The sequence below is a fragment of the Natator depressus genome, chromosome 10 (assembly GCF_965152275.1).
Source record: "Natator depressus isolate rNatDep1 chromosome 10, rNatDep2.hap1, whole genome shotgun sequence".
Taxonomy (NCBI): domain Eukaryota; kingdom Metazoa; phylum Chordata; order Testudines; family Cheloniidae; genus Natator; species Natator depressus.
In genome coordinates, this window is record NC_134243.1 from 49,815,645 (window position 1) to 49,831,255 (window position 15,611).

A 15,611-nucleotide genomic window follows, 5' to 3' on the forward strand; every position below is an offset into this window, starting at 1 on the left:
CATGCCTAACTGATATAAAAAGGAAACGGGTGGTAGTATTTCTATTTTCCTTTTTTTGGGATGGGATGCAGGGGGGAGGCTTTGTTTTTTGTATCAGCTCTGGCCAGTAAATATCTTATGAGTATGAAGCTTCACCCTCTCTAGCTTCTAGAAAGGAAGAGCCTTCTGTTTCTTCTCCCACCATCAGAGCCGTCTAGCTATTGCAGGGAGCAGAATTATTCTCTATCCTAGCAAATAACCCCAGAGCATACTTCTACTACTCCTTTTTCCCAGGCAGCAGCAGCAGAGTGAAATGGATGTACTTGACAGTTTCACACTGACAACTGCAAAAGTTTGAAAAGCGGCTGTGTGACTGACCAGATTTTTTAAGTTTGTTTCATAGAATGTCAGGGTTGGAAGGGACCTCAGCAGGTCATCTCGTCCAACCCCCTGCTCAAAGCAGGGCCAATCCCCAATTTTTGCCCCAGATCCCTAAATGGCCCCCTCAAGGATTGAACTTCCAACCCTGGGGTTAGCAGGCCAATGCTCAAACCACTGAGCTATCCCTCCCCTGTTCTGGTACTGCTTGGCAACGTTATAAACATGAGCAGAGGAACAGAGCTGTGTTTGTGAAGTAAAGAAGGCAACACTGATTTTTTTATGTTCACATTTAGAAGGTTATTATTGCAGTCAGAAAAGCAAGGAACGTTTAAATCAAAACTTCGGCAAAATATCTACTAATAGCTTGGCAGCAGGGAAAGCTTACTACTTACCACTGGTTAATGGATTTTGCAAGTCTTGCTGAAAACCAGCATCATCATAGTATATGGCCATGCTGCTTACAGAGAATCAAGTTGACATATATAGATTACCTATTTTTTCCCTTGCCCATGTCTGTCAGTCCTTAGATTAAGAGCTCCTCAGACCTTACACTGCCACCCTTCTTGAATGCCTGTACTGTGCTTAGCATATTGTGGACACGACTGTAAATATTAATAGATAACAATGTCTCAACCTATGGCTTGCCAAGATGTTTATTGCTCCACCAGTCTCCAGGGTCACTGAATACCAGCAACACTGTTGTGCATATGATAAAATGCACTGCTTTGAAGAGCCCTAGCAATATTCTTTTTTGGTTTAGCATTAGCTTCTTCTGCTCAGTGATAAGTTCAGTGGGGAGCAGAAGTGATGTCTACTTCCTGCTGAACAGCTAAAGTAGATGAAGAAATCAAATGCCAGATGCTAGCTGGCAGCCTCGGAGTGGGAAGCAGAGCCACTGTGTGGCAATCCTGGCCTCATTGAAGTCAGTGGAATAGGCCACTATCAGCCTAGGAACAGGATGGGGGAAAGGCATCATTCTTGCTGACCAGGGATCTGGCAGTGAGGACAGAAGAAGAGACATGCAGAATGTTGGGGAAGGCTGCAACTAAACAACTGATCGGGAAATCTGGAAGGAAAAAAGACATCTGAAAGGTTGAAGGAGAGAGGAAAAGTAGGAAAAGTGTACAAAGTAAAGTGGGAAGTGGAAAGAGGAAAAGGAAAAGACATAATGAAGGATTTTAAGGTTAGAAACATTTTATTCATACAAATTTAATTTATTCTGTACACATCATGGAATTAAATTGACAATTTTGTAAATACTTATACAAATAAGGTACAGCCCTCAGGCTCCTGGCAAGTTGCCAGTGCAGCCCTTGATGCTGCAGAGGTTGTGCGCTGGTACATCATCTGTCCACAGCAGAATTCTGCTCATGCAACTAGATTCCAATCTCAGATACATAGGTATGTAATGTCCCCATGGCTTGTACAAATCAGATACTCTTCTTTAGTATGCAAGAACAGTAGTAGATTTCAGAAGATATGCCAGTATGTTTTCCATATGTATTTGCCAGAATATCAAAAATTAAGATTTTCATTTCTGGACAGAGTGGAACTATACAAGAGCTCCCTTCCCTAATTTCTCTACAGTCTACTGGAAAATTCTATTTTTTTATATTCTCAAAAGAAAGCAAAATCATTTAAAGGAGAATCATGATATAAGTAAACTGATAAATATAGGAAACTTTGTCCTACAATTCTAACAGATGCAGTTTCTCTCAGAGTTCACTTCAGAAAACTAATTCTTATCCTTTAAGTTGAAATTCTTCTATATTACAAAACACTTCATTGATTTAAAGGCAATCATCTCATATTTTGTTTTGCAACAAACAACTACAGTTTGTAAAACTGGGATACTCCAGGAAGAAAGAAAAGGAGTACTTGTGGCACCTTAGAGACTAACCAATTTATTTGAGCATAAGCTTTCATGAGCTACAGCTCACTTCATCGGATGCTGTAGCTCACGAAAGCTTATGGCTCAAATAAATTGGTTAGTCTCTAAAGTGCCACAAGTACTCCTTTTCTTTTTGTGAATACAGACTAGCACGGCTGCTACTCTGAATCCAGGAAGAAAGTTACAACATGCACACTCACACATAGCCACATTGTAATGAATAGAAAACTGAAGTTTAATTTTCAAGGGTTTGGAAAGCATACATAATAACCAAGTGATATGGAATTTAGTACACCTACATCTGATAAATTGTTTACTAAATAACTTGTAAAGGATTTCCCCCACAATTTTAATATACTATTCTAAAGCAATACTATAATATAGTTTACTGCCCCAATTCACCACAGTTTTCAAACAATTAGTTAAATATCTACCACCAATTTCTATTTTTTAGTAAATTACAATTTTATTTTAGTTAAAAGGCCAAGAGAGAAACAAATTCTCCCTTCAAGTACATACAGATAGTTCTCACTGAAGAAAAAGTTGCATGCTTATACCCAAGGACAAGATTTGGCTCCACAAAAGTACCTGACTATGACCTTTTTTTAACAGCTCTATATAATTATTCTTTGTATTGTGATGAGACTCATTTAGTGAAAACATAATTCTTCCAACTACTACAATTCACAGTAACTTTAAAAATCACTTTTAGCATGATAGTAATGTAGGTAAGGATTTGTTACATTTCAAACTAAAATTCACAGTTTTAATCCAGTTTAAATTTCAGGATTTGCACTGTTTATTTTTTGCATCCCAGTTTAGAAAATGAAAATCAATTAAGTCAATTTCACTTTTGCTTCAAGTGAGCTTAACTTTCAGGCTTTTAACACTGCCATGTTAGGACTTCAAACTGGGTGGAATATTTATCTAAAACCAACTCTTTGGAAGACTTATACATTTCACTGCTCTTAAATTCTGTAAAAGCAATATTTTACAACATCTGTATTTTGGGACAAGCTTGAGCTGACTACCCTTTTAAATTTGCACAATTTTATCTATACAATTTTGTTTTGTGGAGTGTTTTATAATTTAAACTGTACAACTCAAATCCTTACTTTGAGATTAGCCCCTGGGACTACAACAGGGTTAACTCAATGAATAAGTCAAGCAGAATTTTATCATAAATCCATAAGAATGGTATTTCAACAATAAGAAATATTTGTCATGTATCATAAGCATTTCTATGGTTTGCCTCTGGCATGTAGATAAACACACAAAGCAGATACATCACAAATCCATGACCACATCAGTTGTGAATAAATGCAATACACCTTACAGAGAACAAAACACAACAAAAAAAACCCCACTAAGGTCTGATATTATAACAACAATAGCATTCTTCATTATTTGGAGTAGTTGTACAACCACCTAATGAGATGTTGTGATCAGTATTTGTAAATATGTATGTGTGCACCCAGAGAAATTTTGCTTGACAAGGGCAAAGAAAAAAAGACTCAACCTCTAAACAAGGTTGTTTGTGGGGTTTTTTCCCTATCTTCTGGTAAATAAAGCTGTGTCTGTTTAATCGTGGTCGCTCTAGATTACTTTAATTAAAAATCAAATAAAAAATTCTTCTGAGCTCTACTTCTGCACTGGCCCTAAGTATTGCAAAGCTAGTGCTCAAGCCTTGACTTGTTCTTCAAATCAGATTTAAAATGTTTGAGTCTGGTCTTTCAAAAAGTTGACATAGTATGCAAAACCCCTCACGACCCCCTCTCCTACATCCTCCTTCCCCAAACCCCTCCACAACCCCCTCTCCTACATCCTCCTTCCCCAAACCTCTCCACGACCCTCTCGCCTACATCCTCCTTCCCCAAACCCCTCCACGACACCCCCCACATACCCCTTCTCCAAACCCCTCCACGATCTCCAACATACCCGCTATATCCCCCTCTCCTAACCCCTCTTCAGCCTCACTTCACCTTCCCTCCTAACATACACGCGGCTGCCTCCCCGACACCCCCAAAGCCCACACCGGGGAGCGTGCAGCCGTGGTCCCTTTACCCGTGTAGGGGGTGCGGGCGCTGCCCCTGGCGGCGGTGGCTCTGCCGGCCGGACCGGGCACCCCGAGCAGGGGCACGAAGAGGCAGGTGAGGAGGAACAGGAGGCGGCTGCCGGGGGAGAGGACGCGGCGCGCCTGGATTCTCCATTCCGCCATCGCTCAGCACAGCGCGGCGCCGCCTGGCAACCCAGAGAGCGCGCGGAGCCGCAGCCTCAAGCAGCTCCGCCTCACACTCGAGGAAGCAGCGTCTCCCCAGCGCGGCTAGGCTACCCTGCTCTGCCCCTCGCTGGGGGTGGGGGGGAGAGGAGGAGTGGGCGGGGCACGGAGCGAGACACCCCCACTTCGGGGAGCTCTGGAAACCGTTAGGGACTCGTTGTGTCCCTCCCCGCGGGGCGCGTGCTCTCCTCCTCTGAAGGGGAGGGCGGGAAAGGAGCGGCCTGCTCTGTTGCCCTGAAGCGAGGGGGCCGAGGGGGGGGGGGTATCACAAAAGATACATGGGGGCGGTGCTTAAAGTGGTCTGAATAAAGTGGAGGGTCTATCTTGAGCTGGAAGCTTTGTGCTTAATGTGAGCGACTCAGCTTGATTATACATATAGCCAGGGGTGCGAGCCCCCCTGCCACTCTAAGCCCTGCCTGGAGGGGTCCCGGAATGGCCTGGGCACAGCAGGGGCATCACACCTGCCGCAGCTGAGGTAATGAGGGGTTTGTTTCTCAGACCTCTCTTCCTTGCCCTGTGGCATGGGTGCAGCCCTGGCCTTCATGCAGCTTGAGAATGACCTGGCAGGCAGCTAACGCTGGGCACAATGGGGTTGTCCGTGTTTGGACGCTGTGCTGCACATCTGTGGCCCGTGGTCAGATGCTGTACGCCATGTGTATGAGCTTATGGCAGGCATCACAGATGGCCTTATGTTTGGACATCATGCCAGACATGTACCATCCTGTTGCCCCAGGGGTTTGCTGCTCTGAGCAGCATGGTAAAGGCGGGGTTGGATAAGGGGTAAAGGGTCCTGGGGGACAGGGAGCAGGGGGCAGTTGGATGGGGCTGAGGTTTTGGGGGGGGCAGTCAGGGGACAGAGAACAAGGGGGTTTGGATAGGCATGGGAGTCCCGAGGGGGGGCCTCTCTGGGGGCGGGGGTGTGAATAGGGGTCTGTGCAGTCAGGGGACGGAGCAGGGAGGGTTAGATAGGGGGTGGGGTTCTGGGGGGCAGTTAGGGGCAGGGGTGTGAATAGGGGTCGGGCAGCCAGGGGACAGGGAGAAGGGGGAGTTGGATAGGGGGTGGGGTCCTGGGGGGTGGTTAGGGGCCAGGGTCCCGGGAAGGGTTGGTCAGGGGACAAGGAGCATTGGATGGGTCTGGGGTTCTGAGGGGGGTGGGAAGTGGGAGGAACAGATAGGGGGCAGGGGCCAGGCTCTTTGGGGAGGCACAGCCTTCCCTGCCCGGCCCTCCATACAGTTTTGCAACACCGATGTGGCCCTTGGGCCAAAAAGTTTGCCCACCCTTGAGTTAGACCCTCCAAAGCCATGAGTTCTTTAAAAACATACTACTATGAGTTTTGCTTTTTGGTCTGTCTTCTATTTTTTTAATTCCCCCTGCTCCTCCAGTGTATGTGTGTGAGAATTAATGTGGCTGTCTCTCCCAGATGTATTGATTTTGGCCCCCACTGCAGCAGCTGTCACTCTCACATCTGTCCATCTGCCTGCCCAGCAATTAATTCTGCCCCCACAACCCAAGATCAATCATGTCTCCCCAGCCCCCACATCAGTTCTGCTCCCTAAACAACCCACTAATTCCATCCACACATCTGATTCTCCTGCAACTCCAGTGGGCCTCGCTCTCCTCCCAGCCCTGAGTGGGGGCTTAGCAGTAAAACTGATTTTTAAATGCTTTATTGATTTTTCCTTTATTAACATAATATATACTTTTAAAAAGGTACATAAGAAAACAGAAAATAGAAGTAACTGACATACTCAAACAATATATTTCTGATTTGAGGTATTACCTGGTAATACTTTTCAGTTTGTAGAGAGAAGGAGAGAAAAAAATAGGTTAAGTGACTTTAACACAATATTTATTAGCCACAATGTTTATTAACCTTATGTTAAAAGATGTTTTGGGTACTAGTGTGAGGTGTATCTACTGTGTGTATTTGTGTCTCCAGAGACTCTATTCTCAGAAAATGAAGAACATTTTCAACTCATATCATTTTTAGCAATTCTTTATCTCCTTTTCAATATGGTTATTATATGTGTTTGGGATTTCATTGTTATACATATTGTCAATGATCAAAACTATATTTTATATCAATTATTTGTTTTACAGAACAGATCAGTCTGCCTATTTGTATACATCATAACATGTTTGGTTTCAGAGTAGCAGCCGTGTTAGTCTGTATCTGCAAAAAGAACAGGAGTACTTGTGGCACCTTAGAGACTAACAAATTTATTAGAACATAAGCTTTCGTGGGCTACAGCCCACTTCATCGGATGCAAAATATTAAACAGTACTTCATCATGTCAGATCTTAATGAAAATTGTTTACCTTAATGAAAATCAATACTTTAACACTTTTATATTATTTTTTTTCCTGTATGCTCTTTGTTTTAATATGCTGAATGTCATATTGAGATTATTCATGTCTGCAGAAGGCATAATGCAGTCAGCATAAGCCATCCAAAGAGCGATTGCTTACATGGTAGTTTTTCCAGTGTAGTCGTCCAGTGGCCTGTTATATGGATTAGAATGCTCTGCAGTAAAAAATGACATTTCATACATTGGGAACATATATCTTCTTGTTTAGTCTTGACAATTTCTTGCTTTACATACACTGAGTGATTGATTCTGCATTCATTGCACACCAGAACTCCCATTAATTTTAGGTGTTCAAGATGTAGGATTTAATCCTTAGTTTGCAATTTGTAGTTTACATGCAGGTTTCAGCATAAGATTATAAAATTAGCCATTTTGGCCTAATGTGTCATGAAAATATGTGCTGTTCTCATGTTTAATATCATTAATATAAATTTGGAGCAAGCAATTTTCTGAGCACTCCAAAAATCAGTCAGCAACATTTCTATTGTTTATCACAAATTTAAGGTTCTGGCTGCGATTGATCTTTGACCACATTGCACTGTCTGTATTCCTAAATCAAATTTGCTTCTTAAGAGCTATATATATACTAACCTTATGTAGGAATTGCATGAAAGGTATTTTATTATGGTAGTTTCTGGTTAAAGGTATTGGATGTAGTTTATTGACTTTCCAGCACATAAAAGATAAATTATTTTTAATTCATACCCATGAATTTGCTTGCAAATGGGTGCCATTTGGGTAAAGTAGATGTTGCAAGATTGAAAAGGATTAAAGTCAAGGTACATGCCCATCATTATGCTAAATATATCGAGGGTCATCTGATCAGTGGCGGATTTAGAGTTAGTGGGGCCTTCTGTGCAGCTTCATTTTCGGGGGACCCCCCTCGGGACCAGCTAAGAAAAAGAACATTCTCTCTCATCTCCCCCATTTTTTATTCTTTTTTTCTTCATCCTCCTCCTATAAGTAATGGGAAATAAATGAAAATAAAGTGAGGTACCTTGACTGGGACAGGGGGTTGGGGTGCAGGAGGGGGTGTGGAGGGCAGGCTCTGGGAGGAAGTTTGGGTGCTCGGTGCAGTCTCTGGGCTGGGGTGTGGGAGGAGGGGGAAGGGGTGTGGGAAAGGGTAAGGTGTGCAGGCTCTGGGAGGAAGTTTGGGTGTGAGGTGCAGGCTCTGAGCTGGGGCAAGGGATTGGGGTGCGGAAAGGGGGCAGAGGAGTGGCGCTTAACTCAGGCAGCACGGCTCCCAAAGCAACCTGCACACACACCCCTCCAGCAGCGGCTCCTAGGCAGGCGGGGGTGGGGGGGGCAGGGGGTCTCTGTGCACTGCTGCCTGCAGGCTCCGCCCCTGCAGCTCACATTGGCCACAGTTCCTGGCCAATGGGAGTTGCGGAGTCAGCACTTGGGGCAGGGGCAGCGCGCAGACACACACATACACCCAGGGACCACAGGGACATGCTGGCCGCTTCCAGGAGCGAAGTGGCGAGGAAGGAGGGAGGCAGAGCAGGCAGGGAGCTGCCTTAGCCCTGCTGCTGGTACATCTCTGCATGCTGCTTGTGGGGAGGGGGCAGCAGGTCTCCGTGAGCTGCCTGGGGCAGGAGCAGCATGTGGAGCCACCTCCTCAACCCGCCAGGGCACGCAGACACATGCCAGCAGCTGGCCGCTGTGGGGCCACTGGCCACGGCATGCAGGCAGCCTGCCCTCCTGAGCCCTGCTGCACCACCAGCCGGGACTTGGGGGCAGGTTGTCAGATATTTGGCCTGCATTTTGGAGGCCCCCGTGTCGTTGGGGGCTCTGTGCCACCACATGGTTTGTTTCATGGTAAATCCACTCCTGGATCTGGTGAATGTGTAAATATTTTTATGGTAGTAAATAACATATATAAATAAAGAAACTAATTTTCCACTGGGTGTTTTGAACTTGAACAAAATGTTAATATTGCAATAGCTAGCATTAAGCATATAATTCTGTATATCAAAATAACTGCATAAATAATACGTTGATTTCTGGTATCTTTAATAGGGTCCACTTAACCAGAAGTGGAGATTCTAAAATTCCCTACTAAAGTGACTCCTATGAATCATCCATCAGAGCCAGTAATGCAAAAAGTAAATTGGAAGTTAATTACAGATAAAAATAGCGAACTGCTCAGTTCTATTAGTAAAATAAGATGTTTTTCACAAAATTCTGTGAAGTGCATTTTTTTTTCAGACTAAAGCAAAGTAGTAGGAAATTAGCAAATGGGATACTAAAATCAATCCTTTTAAAACGCTAATTTAAAAGCCCTGTCTGAAAAATCTGTTATAATAGAAGTGAATGAAGCAATTAAAACTTGAAAAGCAGAGGTCCTTAGAGTTCGAAAGTCCTGATGGAGAGTATTTTAAGTTTTTGAAAGAAATTGGGAAAATGTTTGGATGACATTTTTTAATTAGAAGTCTTGTCTGAGACTATAAGAAAGAGAGAATATTTGTACTACAATTATCTGGAAGCATAATCTCATTGCGCCAAGGTGATATATACTACTCACTTGTCAGTAGGTGTAAGGGAGTTTATCATCTCTCTATTTAGGTACTTGCATAGTCTCCATTACCATATTATCTGTGTGCCTCATGAGCTTTAATGTATTTGTCTTCATAGCACACCCTTGTGAGGCAACCAAGTATTATTATTCCCATTTTACAGATGGGGAAATGAGGTACCATCAGACTTAATCACTTACCCAAGATCATACAGGAAGTTTGTGGCAAAGCAGGAAATTCAACCTGGTGCTCCTGAGTCCCAGGCTAGTGCCATAACAACTGGACCATCATTCCTCTCCTTAGTCTGACACTAAAGCTCTAATTCTGCAAGATAATCAGTGCAGATGGTCCCTTGCATCTGTATAGAGAGCCAATGAGGTCAGTGGGGTGCTGTGCAGGTGGATCCCTGTACCCATGCAGAGCTCCATTATAATCAATGGGTCTCCATACAGGTAATAAAAGATCATCTGCACAGATCAGCCTGCAAGATCAGGGACTTAACTGGTGTAACTCATACATTAAGTGGCAAAAAGGGAGAAGTGCAGCAGTAAAGAAACTAAAACAGTAGGATACTTTCAAGTAGTTCTTCTCTTCCACTTAAATTTAACTTTCTGACATTTGTTCAGCATGTAAGTTACACCAACGTAGATTGCTCTGCAGTCATTTAAACTCCTTACCTGCACTTACTTATGTGTAACTTATACCACCACATGATTTCTGTACTTTGCCTCTCTTCCTTAATGCAAATACCTATTGATTTTGAATAGTTTTGGCCTTGATAGGGGATATGTACTTCCCCAGTGTCAAAGGGATCAAACATGATTAATAAGAATAAGTCAAATAATGGACAATGTTATTTTCATTATTTATATAGCATTATGATATACATGACTCTACATATTTATATAAGTTGCTTGGGTGGCCTTCTTAATTTGTATGCTTTTATAATTAGATACCAAATAGATATTTGATTGGACCAAGAGAGTATATCTGAAAGAAGGTCTGGGTCGTCTACCCAGGATACATTGCTATACACAGGCAAAATACAGTAGGTCAGACAAAGAACGTCCATAAAAGTGAATAGAGCATAAAAAATAAAGAGAGCATAATAATCTGGAGAACAAGTTTACTGAGCCCTTGGCATTTTTGTAATTATTTTTTGTAATTATTATGGTACTGTTTCTGTAGAGGCCAAAGACAGTAGAGATATTTTAGGAATGATTACAAGGAAAACGGGAAGAGGTTGCATTTTATGCAGATGATATATTGATTATAGTTAGTCCTAATTTGCTACTAAAGAATTTAAATAACTTTTGTGATTACAAAAGGATCCCCAGATTTCTAACAATTCCTTAGTGAATACTGACTCTAACCAGTTCCAGCATCCACTGAAATGAGAACTGCGCTCCATTCTATTTTATTGTTCAGTATCATCATCTAATACAAACATTTCTGGAGAGGGAATATGTTCATTTGAAACATGAACCTTAGCAGACAACACCACATGAACTTACATGTAGGAAAATAACACTAAATTTAGAGGGACAGCTAAATAGAATACTTAGGTACTAGTATATTGTAAACAGTTCCTACTTTGTGCACTAAAAATAAATATGTAAATAGGTAGAAAGACAGTGCGGATTATTAAACCTGACATAAACATATTGTTAAAATCTGTTTTTGGTATTTATAACCTGTCAAGATTCCTTCCCCACTCTGAACTCTAGGGTACAGATGTGGGGACCTGCATGAAATACCCCCTAAGCTTATTCTTACCAGCTTAGGTTAAAAACTTCCTCAAGGTGAAAACTTTGCCTTGTCCTTGAACCGTATGCTGCCACCAGCAAGCGTTTTAAACAAAAACAGGGAAAGAGCCCACTTGGAGATGACTTCCCTCAAAATATCCCCCCAAGCCCTACACCCCTTTTCCTGGGGAAGGCTTGATAAGAATCCTCACCAATTTGTACAGGTGAAAACAGACCCAAACCCTTGGATCTTAAGAACAATGAAAAATCAATCAGGTTCCTGAAAGAAGAATTTTAATTAAAGAAAAGGTAAAAGAATCACCTCTGTAAAATCAGGATGGTAAATACCTTACAGGGTAATCAGATTCAAAACATAGAGCATCCCTCTAGGCAAAACCTTAAGTTACAAAAAAACACAAAAACAGGAATATAGATTCCATCCAGCACAGCTTATTTTACCAGCCATTAAACAAAAGGAAATCTAACGCATTTCTAACTAGATTACTTACTAACTTTACAGGAGTTGTAATCCTGATCTGTTCCTGGCAAAAGCATCACACAGACAGACCAACACTTTGTTCCCCCCTCCAGATTTGAAAGTATCTTGTCCTCTCATTGGTCATTTTGGGTCAGGTGCCAGCTAGGTTACATTAGCTTCTTAACCTTTTACAGGTGAAAGGGTTTTGCCTCTGGCCAGGAGGGATTTTATAGCACTGTATACAGAAAGGTAGTTACCCTTCCCTTTATATTTATGACATAACCCATTCCTAATTTAGCTCTGAAAGAGGCACAGATACCGTGGTGGGCACAAGAAATACATTCTTGCAAGGCTAAGGAATGTAGACGGTAGGTTTAACATGGTCAAATATTAGATATACTTCTGGGAAAAGCAGATAAGAGTCTGGGCATAGGGTTAATTTACCTTTACAAGGTTCTCTGGCATACAATTAGTGTTGAATATACCTTTCTACTTCTGATCAAAATACAGTCAGAAATTGGGAGGAAACTGACTCAAGCGAACTATAACTTTTCTGACAGGTTTCAGAGTAGCAGCCGTGTTAGTCTGTATCCGCAAAAAGAAAAGGAGTACTTGGGGCACCTTAGAGACTAACCAATTTATTTGAGCATAAGCTTTCGTGAGTTACAGCACACTTCATCGGATGCATCAAATAAATTGGTTAGTCTCTAAGGTGCCCCAAGTACTCCTTTTCTTATAACTTTTTCTGTATATTTCAGATGTTAGAGGACTGCTGGTTATTGAACATCATTTTGGTAATGCTGCAGGCCTGCATCCATTTCAAAGTTTTAAGGGACATTAATGGAATATGGGCCTTCTCTGTTACTATAACAGTTTAAATAAAAAAACCAGAACTTTTAAAAATGTAGTATTACTCATCATTTTATTCTAATTATTTGCATTACTATAGTGCCTAGGAGCCCCAGTCATGAACCAGGACCTCGTTCTGCTAAGGTGCTGCACAAACACAGAACAAAAAGATAGTCCAAATGCCAAAGATCTTACAATCTAGTTATAAGACATGAGACAATATATGAATACTAACAGATGAGAGTGCAAGGGAAAAAAGTAGACATTTGGTCAATGGGATTTAGGCTACTAAGTGCCTAAACCTCTTTTGGAATGAGATTAGGCTCTTAAATCAGCTAGGCATTGCAATGCTGAGAGCAGTAATGCCCAAATACTTTTAAAAATCTGGGCCAAACACTTATCAACCTTATAGGCATATTTATGTGCTTGTTAATGATTGTATTCCTGGATCAGTGGGTGAGCTAATGGACCTAAAGACACTTGGGGGTAAATAATGCAAATTCCCAATACTGAAACAACGCAGATTAAGTCTTTTGAAACTACACCCCCTGAAGCATATCTTGTGGGCGTGGGGCCTGCCCGGGTTCGGGACATGTTTGCCTTGGCCCGCAAACATGCCCCCTGCATCCTTTTCATCGATGAGATTGACGCCGTGGGCCAGAAGAGGGGCCGGGGGAACTTCGGGGGGCAGAGCAAGCAGGAAAACACCCTGAACCAGCTGCTGGTCGAAATGGATGGGTTCTACTCCCACACCAACGTGGTGGTGCTTGCAGGAACAAATTGCCCCGACATTCTGGACCCTGTGCTGATGAGACTGGTTTGACCTGGTTTAAGATGACTAAGACAACAAAGGACTTGAAACTGTATAAAATATCAGCCCTGCTCTTAGTATATGGTCCTTAACACTAGCTGGTAAGCCAGGCATGCAGAACAGCTGTTTATTGTTTGTAAGATGTTTTCTCTTAAATGCTTTGGTTCTAAATAAATAGTACTTTTCTTCATGAACCTTAGACTAGTCACTGAATAACCCTGTTATTGCCCAGAGAGACAAGAATTGCAGCTGCTCAAGTCACACCTGCTGAGGTGATCACAATGAACTGCAGGAGTCTGGAGCCTAAAACCCTTGGATGGAGACAGACATTTTGTGGGATCCCATCCTGAGAAAGGTGTGAGCTAGACTTAAGTGGGGTGCCCTTAACTTCAACTGTGACAGCCCCTCCACAGACTACTATATGTATGCTTAGGCGATAGTTGTGTGTACATCATTTATAGAGCATGCACACAAGCCAACTGCTGCATAAGATTCCCAGAAGCCAGAGAGAACACTTACTGTACATACCCAATCTTTTTCAGATGGTGTTAACATCTTCAAAAATAGTCCATTACTTTTGGAACGATCACTATTGGGAAACTAGGTACTTATATGGGCCCCATTACTGTAATATGTGTGCTTCTGTGAACTTAAAAAGTGAAAAGGCTCAAAACTTCTGGAATTTCTACATTAGTCTAGATTAATGCACCAGGAGCAACTCCATTATGTACAAGAGTTTAAGCTTCATTTTTATGATGCCCATATATAATGAAGGGAATTTAATTCTTTGCATTAGTCTACATATAATGAACAGTTTTAGTCAGGGTTTCATTTTTTCAGCAAACTTGCTCTTATGGTTAAAGCTGAAACGGAATGTCAAAAATTCTTCCTACTCTAACTACACTTATAGTTATAGTAAATCAGTACATAAATCCAATTACTGTAAAACCTTGGGATTAAAATATTTTTAAGTCCACTTTGATATATAATGTGCTACTAAAAGTTGAAAGAATTCAGTATAATGTGCAGGTATCAACTAGATAAGTCTTAAAAAACAAACAAGAAGAATGCTATCTATTAGATGGACACAAATGCCTCATCTTAAAATAAATTATAGTTATGATCCCCAAATCATTTAAACTTTTAATGCAGGATGTTTGGAAACAATCTGACAGAATTCTGTTTCTTTGAGGCAACAGGCTATATAAATTTACTTTTGTTCAGACTGCAGGTTGTTTCTGGCCACATTTGGAGGAGGTACTTAACCAGTCAAAACTATCTGGGATAGATTACACAAAATAAAATTACACATGAAACTGAACTTAACTTTTTTCAGATCAAATTCAATCCTGTGAACCTGGTTTCCTTTAGAGGAACAATAAGAGATACTGAATATTAAACTAAAGGCCCAACGACCAATATTACAGCTTGAAATGCATCAGTTAAAGCCCCTCAGTTAAGGAACAGTTAGTCCTATTTTTTAAAATTACCGGTGATATTCTGGGATGTGTCAGAGAATTGAGACTATTGAATAGAAAGGACAGTAAAAAGGCACATCACCACCTAAACAATACCTATTTGGCTGTTTACCCTAGATGAAATCCCTTTAGCACTGAAGGAAAAGTTAGTTGTTCTAAGTTGTAGGACTTCATTGTATAATATTTGTTCCATATGGATTTTTATTTCATACTTAGTGTGTAGAACTTTAAGTTTGGGCTAGTTTTTTTGGTTTTGGTTTTCTACCTCTCCCAATAATTTGTCTGGTTTGTCAGTACTTAGTGAGGAGTATTAAAGAGGGGCACTGCACATTGATTTAAGCTTATTCAGATTTTTTAAAAGTATTTTCATAACATTTTAAAGCAAATGGACACAGCTGTTGGGAGCGGTTTAATACTTCACTGCAATGTCAGAAAATCCAATAGCATCATGCTAGGGCACGAAAACAAGACAGAAGTGTTTAATGCCCTTGAATACAAAATACAGTCAAACAGCCTAAGTTCTGTGGAAGTGGTTGATTTAAAGATAGTTTACTTTTTCTTACAAATACCTTCCTTAGGGAGGGCCATGTTCCTTTCTTGTGAGAAAATAGCTTATTTTGATATCTTAGTCATTTAAACTTGGGCAATTAGTTTATTTGAAAGCGTATACTTTTCTGGAAGATTATGTTAAACTAACAGTATTTACTACTGATTAGAAGTACTCTTGCTGCTTACAGGAATATTAGTGGAGCAGCCTTAATCAATATTATAGAATTTAATATGCCAAAAAATTATAGATAATCTTGTGTGACAAGTATACTTTCATTCAGTATTA

The 15,611-nt window shown here is 41.3% G+C and overlaps 1 protein-coding gene across 1 annotated transcript in view; it reads right to left on the reverse strand.

The window, feature by feature from the left end:
* CHRNA5 (cholinergic receptor nicotinic alpha 5 subunit) overlaps positions 1–4,615 on the reverse strand; it is a 34,421-nt gene extending 29,806 nt beyond the window's left edge. The window contains exon 1 of the mRNA XM_074964739.1: positions 4,316–4,615. Within this exon, the coding sequence (XP_074820840.1) occupies positions 4,316–4,469 (154 nt within the window). The 5' untranslated portion in view covers positions 4,470–4,615. The remainder of the gene's footprint in view (positions 1–4,315) is intronic.
* Positions 4,616–15,611: the final 10,996 nt, after the last annotated feature.